The sequence below is a fragment of the Perca fluviatilis genome, chromosome 20 (assembly GCF_010015445.1).
Source record: "Perca fluviatilis chromosome 20, GENO_Pfluv_1.0, whole genome shotgun sequence".
Lineage (NCBI taxonomy): Eukaryota > Metazoa > Chordata > Actinopteri > Perciformes > Percidae > Perca > Perca fluviatilis.
The window spans coordinates 30,970,222-30,977,425 of NC_053131.1; the positions used below are offsets into that span (position 1 = coordinate 30,970,222).

The 7,204-nt window shown below is 39.0% G+C and overlaps 1 protein-coding gene across 2 annotated transcripts; it reads right to left on the reverse strand.

The window, feature by feature from the left end:
- Positions 1-893: 893 nt before the first annotated feature.
- On the reverse strand, positions 894-6,737 carry LOC120549706. 2 transcript variants are annotated; one of them, XM_039786798.1, is made up of 6 exons: positions 6,615-6,737; positions 3,228-3,464; positions 2,872-3,135; positions 2,386-2,652; positions 2,004-2,144; positions 894-1,440 (listed from the first exon to the last, which is right to left on the reverse strand). In XM_039786798.1, the coding sequence occupies exons 1-6, from the start codon at positions 6,667-6,669 to the stop codon at positions 1,205-1,207; spliced, it is 1,200 nt and encodes a 399-aa protein (XP_039642732.1). In that variant the 5' UTR covers positions 6,670-6,737; the 3' UTR covers positions 894-1,204. The 2 variants fall into 2 exon arrangements, with proteins under 2 accessions (XP_039642732.1, XP_039642733.1); XM_039786799.1 differs by lacking the exon at positions 6,615-6,737 and adding an exon at positions 3,922-4,212.
- Between the last annotated feature and the right edge of the window lie 467 nt (positions 6,738-7,204).

A 7,204-nucleotide genomic window follows, 5' to 3' on the forward strand; every position in this document is an offset into this window, starting at 1 on the left:
TTAATTTCTTTAGAATATGCAGCTAATTCCATTTATATGGAGCATAATACTCAAATGCAGTTTTGCCAAATTCTGTCCTAACAAATGGAATATTTAAGACCAAGGAATCACTAGTGTGAGTGCTATAGTGATACGATTTAAAATTCAGCAAGCTTGTTACACACATACATACAGGCAATTTTTTTAAGCAAGGCTTTGTAAATAAATAAAGTGCATCATGAAAAGTACAGCCAACACTTTGATAAAGGAGACAGCGGTAAGTTCTGAATCCGTCACCAGATATAAATCTAAGGGCAGAGTGATGAACTGCATCAAGTGGCTTTGTAAAGGAAGCTGCATGCATATGAATGACATCCCCGTAATCTAAAACTGATAGAAACGTAGTTTGAACAATCAGTTTCCTACAACTTTGGGTGAGGCAAGATTTATGTATATGAAAGAATGCCAATTTTGGCTTTAATTTCTTTACAAGTTCAGTTATGTGTGGTTTAAAAGACAGCTTATCATCCACCCAAATGCCCAAATACTCTAAACTGGACACTTTTTCAATTTGTGTCCCATCAAAAGTGAGATGGCTCTTTTAGTATTCACAGTAGACACATTTCTTATAAATGTCATAGTTTGCTAAGTTTAAGCGCCAAAAAAACTTGTTAGGATAAGAAAAAAGTTTTTGGTTTGCGTTCATACACCGGTCATCTTAAGTAGTATTTCAGGGACAGGAACATCAGTTTCCCAGGTGAAAGTCTTCTATTTTCCCACCTTAACTCTCCCCCAGCTTTAAAGCCTGTGTTTTGTAGCCTCTTCAATAACGTACATATTAACGGCCATGATAAATGGAAAGTGCAGCTGTGTCCAAAATCATTCCCTCTTTGCTGCATGGTTCACCATATATACGTTGGACCGTTGTATTGAAGTGTCTGAAATCTCAGTGTGAACGTCCACAATGCAATTCTTCACTTTTGATCATTATGAAAAATGACGTGTTGTCCTTACAACTTTCCGATAATGACACAAAACCACTGGGATTTCTAAAGTTTCAAATGTGTCACTGTAGAGAATGATGAACACAGTTCTGTAATTAATGGATTCAGTGCAAAATAACAGCGTCTCTGAGAGACTGACAGTAAAACCTGATGTTCACAGTTGATATTAAATATGTTTGTCTTTCTACAATTTCAAATTCCCTGCTCCATTCCTCAATTAACTATCGCTGTGGCCCCTCAATTTTATCAGCAAAGTACTCTGGGTCATAGTGACTTTGATCCCTTAACATAACGACCATCTCCCACTGCTCGTGGGACTTTCTGTTTCCCTCTCTCCCTTGTGTGACTGAAAAAATAACGCTCTGCAGATCTGGAGAAGCAACACTCTCCATCATCCTGGTAAACTGCTCAACCAGCTGTGGATCAACTCTTGAAGGAGGACTGGGCTTCTTTTTCACTGCAAGGAAAATCACAATTAGGACACATGTTGAAGAAATGTGACCAACAGATGTAGTGAGCTGTACATTTTACAATTGAAAAATAAAGTTCCTCTCCAGTGGACAAAGTATGTAATGGTGACTCTGTTTCTAAAACCCAACCTGACCCCAATAATGGCGACACTGAAAAGTGATAGAGAGAGAAGAGAAAGAGAGGAATAGAAAGTATTGTGGATGAGTGAAATGCAGAAAGTGTGTGCGAGATGAATGCAGAAAGTGTGCATGTGTGTGTATGTTTGTGTATGCGTGTGTGTGTGTGTGTGTGTGTGTGTGTGTGTGTGTGTGTGTGTGTGTGTATGTATATAGAAGAAGGGAGGTGAAACAGAATCACAGCGGACTCATAAATGGGTCCAACACATCTGCTGTATGAAATACATACATTTATTTATTTTACTATTTATTTTTTGCCATTTCTGCTCCGACATTTCTTGGTACTTATATTTTGACTCATATTTCGACTGAGCCCATCGGTTTATTGATGTCGCTGTAGTGAATTTCTGAAAACAGAAATAATAAGTCTTACCACATTTAACCAGATATCGGATTGCACGGTATATACTAGCGATTGTAAACCCAGCGCAGACGACTCCAAGGATTACTTGCAGGATTTTCCAAAACACTCTTGAGTTATCAAGAAGGTTTCTGCCGTCAACAGTATTCCCATCTGTAAGGAAAGACAGAAGATCTTGAAAACCCATGAAAAGTTCTCCATTCTGTCCTCTCTGTTTGAAACTAAGAATAGGAACGATCAGATTTTAAAAAACAGGTTTAGAGTACCATGGAGGTATAAATTCTAAATACCGATACTGACTAAAGCTTTTAGCATGGAATTGTTATTTTCATTTTCAAACTATGTAAACCAAAATATTACAACCATGTTTTGTTAACCTCAAAAAAGGCCTCACCCCAAAAGACGGTGGTGTTGTGACTTCCTGTTTGTACTGTGCAGCCGTACGTGACAGTGTTTCGGCTCTTGGAGATCTCAGCTGTCAGTCGGAGGATCACGGATCCGTCTTCAGCAGGCATCGGTCCAGTTACCCTGATCCAACTGGCCCTGGAAGCCCCGTTTCCAATCAGATGCACCGAGCTCACTGATTTGTCAGTACTCGTCACATGACACCTCAGCAGTGCCTGGTCTGTGTCAACAATGGGCTTGGCAAAAACACGTAGCTCTGCAGAGAAATAAATGATATATTAAGTATCAAAGTATCAATTTCCAGGATAACTGCCCCACATCGCCTCACCTTCCACTCTGTGTGTGTTGCTGTTCTTAAACTCCCTTCGCTTCGGGAAACCACAACAAACTTAGAGCTAGCAAGCTAAAAATGTCAAGTTTTGAAGAAAGTGTGTGTGTGTGTGTGTGTGTGTGTGTGCACTGTTCCAGCTCTTACCTGTTTTCTGCTGTATTGGTCTTAATTGAATTTCCTGGATCATCTGTGGACATTCCACTCTGATGAAGTGTCTATAGGCATGATTCATTAATGTATTCTTGTTCCAGAGTTGTTCCACTGGTCTTGCAGAGGGAGACTGGGACGTCCATCTCTGAGATTCAGGGTCAAAGCTTATGAAGTCCATCCCATCTACTGCCCAGGCTTCAAAAGCAAACACCATCCCATTGGCTGACAGGATGCAGCCCCGCCGCCGCTGTACAACATCTGTACAGGAAGACTGCAAGATTAACTTCTGGTTTTGGATCAGGCAGCTTTTATCATCATGTCACAAAAAACACACACAAAACGTAGCCTACACACTGTGCTGTTCATGAGTCTTGGAATCCCGTAGAGAGACAATATGATATTAAGACTCGCTTCATGACAGTTTTCAGGAAACTTTTGGGACTCCAGGGTAGGTTTGAGTTGTTCTCTTTTCGTCAGGGTGTCACAGTAAGAGATGGGAACTCCATCAAATACAGTTAGTTGTTCAACTAAAGGCTGATCTCCAGGCTGCACACGTCCTGTAGACAAGAACTTCAGAGAGTGGGAACCTGAAAAGAAAAAGAAAACATTTAAAGGGTCAAAACTTACACTCTATGAGGTTTATGGGCTTATCTTTATGTCATATGTGAATTTAAAAATGTCATATGCAAATATATTAACTGCCACTCACACAATATGAGTAATAGTATAATATAATAGGAGAGGCAAGGAATGGCCCCTGACTTTATAGAACTAAGGAGCAAGTGTACAGATAAGCCTGAATTCTGAGAAGACTGAATTCTTATGATTGATCTTACTGTGCTTAGGTTTGTAGTCAGGACCACATACTAGGAATCAAAGACAAATTCAAGACCAAACACAGCTGAGTTCAGACAGGAGACTAAGTCAAATAAGTCAAAATCCAGCATCAACTATTACTTCAGCATCTGTTTTAAACTGTTGTTACTTCAGATCTGAGGACAATCCACTACTGGATTACAGTGTGAGATAGGAACAGGACTTTACCTGTCAGGATCCGGCTGAGACTGATTGCCTTTGTGCCACTCTTGTGGCCTTTTTGTGTATGTTGTTGTTATCTGTGGTTGTTGCTGTGTTCCATGTGTTCTGTTGTTACCTGTCTGTCATCTGTCTTTGTCTCCGCCCTTCCCCTTATATGGTTTGCACTTCCTCTCTTGTTTGTTTCCCTCCAGTTCTGTTCTCACCTGTTCCCAATTGTCAGGTTAGTTTCCCTCCGTTTCTATTCTCACCTGTTGCTCGTTACTGTCTTGTCCAATCCCCTGTCTTTCTGTTTATTGGTCTGTGTATTTCTACACCCCTTTGTTCCTTTGTTTTGTCTCTCTCTGTTCATCTGTAGTTGTGAGTTTATTAGTTGTTTGAGTCAAAATAAAGAGTTTGTTCTGCACACTTGCTGGGAGAGTCTTGCGTTTGGGTCCACCTGCTGCAACCCTGACATTACCGTTGGTCCATACTGTCTAATATAATCACGGTTGGCATATTGTTAAGTAAAACTTGGTAAAATAATGTAGCTCTGATTACAAAGAAATTCATGAGATCTTCCTCCAAATAGCGGAGCACATTGTCCTATCAAGTGTATAAAACACAACAAGAAAGAATCATCACTGAGTGACTTTAGAGGTTTGACGAACCCTGTCTCCCAATGGATTGATGTTAAAAACACTTTTTCCGTCTAAAGTCTTTGTCCCTGTGGAATACATTCTTTTATTAGGAATAACCCCTTGAGATGTAGCATCTCGTTATCAAGGGGGTCCTTAAAGGCAAACATATACAATACATTCACAATTAGACAAAACAACTTGAGGAAAACTCAAGAAAAACATACATCATCAGACATACATAGGCTACATCCTGACTAGGGTTGGGTACCGAAACTCGGTGCCAATAGGGAACCGGTGCCGACGTAAACGGTAGTAACGAGACCGAATAAGAACGAAAGTTTCGGTGCCTCATTTCGGTGCTTGACTTTACACTACACCTGACAGCATGTAACGTTAGCCTACCTTTAGCTAGCAGCTGGATTAAACACCGGTAAAATGCTGACAGCTAACGTTAAACAGTGTAAAGTTTGACTGTATTTCACTGTGGAGGACTTCAACAGCGGGATGTAACAGTCTGCTCTGCAGCGCAGCAGCTGCTGCCGTTGTCGCAATTCATAGATATACAGTAGTAGTACTAGTAGTACTAGTAGTACTATGTTTATATGGTCGGAATGAAACAACACAGACGGTGCGTTCACTTGCAGCTGCCGTTGTCGGAATTAAAAAACACAGACGGTGCGTTCACTCGCAGCTGCCGTTGTCGGAATTAAACAACACAGACGGTGCATTCACTTAAAACAGGTAGCCTCGTGGTGCATTCACAGTAATTGTAAAATACCCTTTTCCCATCTGGGGTTCAACAGCAATTTACTGGTGAAATAAGTTATTGTTATAGTTATTACATTATTATTAAATCTTTAATTTTGACCATGGCCTTAGCAATAAACAAGTCACTGACTTCTTTTTTTTCTTCTTCTTTTTTTTTTTTTTTTTACTTTATTGAAAAGTACCGGTTCAGGCACCGTTTAGGCACCGGCACCGTTTTAAAAGTATCGATTTAGCACCGGAATCAAAAAAACAAAAAACGATACCCAACCCTAATCCTGACAAACAAAAGCAAAGCTCTCCTTCACACCAAAACCACCCATATCCTCTCCATTTAAACCATTAAATATTAGACAGTAAACAGTGAAGGTCATTCATATACAGTTAAAGAAAAAAAAAACAGTTGCAGCTTGTATGAAAATAATTAAGAAGAGCCATCTTAAACTGATGAAAAGAGGAGATAGATCTTAAAGACCTAGGTAAACCATTCCAGTCGGAAGGGGCTTTACATTTAAAGGCTCTCCTCCCAATTTCTTTTGATATATGTGGTACAGAGAAAAAAAGGTGGTCAGTATCTCTTAAACTATAGGGTGATTGATATAAAATCAAGTGTTGTTTCAGATAGAATGGGTAGTTTGAAAAAATGCATTTATGAACAAACTGCAACCAGTGAAACTGTGTATGTTAATACTTTGTGGGAACTGTGCCATTAGGTTCCTGGTCTGCATATCAATGTGTAGAATTCAAAGAATAAAACTACTCAACTAATTGGAACAATGTCATCTTTAAATGCATGTAATGCATACACTCGCCCACCCACTATGCAGTAAAGTTGTTTCCTAAAGAGTATTATATAGCAAGCTATTCAAATCAACAGAAGTCTGATGCACTTTTGACTTAAGTAAAAGTCCTGCTTTTTGTGAAGGTCCTGCTCTAAGATCAGTTTAAACCTACAAACATATCATCATCAAGATAAAACTGCTTTTCTTTAGTTTTGTTTTCTTTATAGTGGAGAAACAAGATGTTTACTTAAGAACAATATTTGTTTTTCTCTCAAATCTTTATCTGCATAATCTAGGTGTTTTAACTTCAGCCATCATAAAAAATGCAAATGAAATGTTATGGAGTAGAAGACATAGTAATTAGTTATGTTTTACCTTAACTTAAAAATGAAAGAAAATGAAAAGAGTTTTTGGTTCCTGCCAACAAATCCTCACACCAACCCCAGCTTGGTGTTGTGCAGTCTTTGTTCTGCAGCTGCAGAACACATAATTGCGCCTCATAATTCAGCAGTAGCATTGATGAATTTTTACTTACCACAGGCATTAGTTGACATCAGTAAACATGGAATTAAAAGTTGAATCCACTTCATCTTGGAGCATTATCATCATCAATCTTTTAGAGTAGCTGGATCCGCTCTGACACATGCTCAGGCTTGCATTGTTCAACCAACTGACATGCAGGTAAGGGGGAAGTCCAAAAATGTATTCCATTACAACGACCACCCTACCTTGACCTATCACAAGATTGGACAAGATAATACAGGATAATTATTTTGCCCAGCAGGTTCAGAACATCTTTAAAAAAGCACTTGTGTGCCTTGAACTTCTCTGTGGATATTAACATCCAGCAGATGGAAGATGTTTCTCTATGAATTGTGTTCATGAAAGAGAATTACACTGAAAAACCTAACTATCATAAATGGTTAGATGTTGGAGTTTGTGAAATAAAAAAAGGATTGGGATGCAATCAGCTTGTGATTCTAACAAAATGTGTGTTGTAGTAGGAAACAGTTGGATGAAATAACAAAATGTATAATTTCTACCACAATACAGTATGTACCTCTAATTTAAGCAACCATGTGTAGTATTATTTAGACTCCAGCTGCTTTAAGTTGAGAAAGCAAG

Coding starts and splice junctions, on each gene's coding strand:
- LOC120549706 (XM_039786798.1), bottom strand. CDS start 6,669: ATGAAGTGGATTCAACTTTTAATTCCATGTTTACTGATGTCAACTAAT. Junction 3,465..6,614: donor GATGTCAACTAATGCCTGTG/GTAAGTAAAAAT, acceptor TTTTCTTTTCAG/GTTCCCACTCTCTGAAGTTC. Junction 3,136..3,227: donor ACTCATGAACAGCACAGTGT/GTAGGCTACGTT, acceptor CTTCCTGTACAG/ATGTTGTACAGCGGCGGCGG.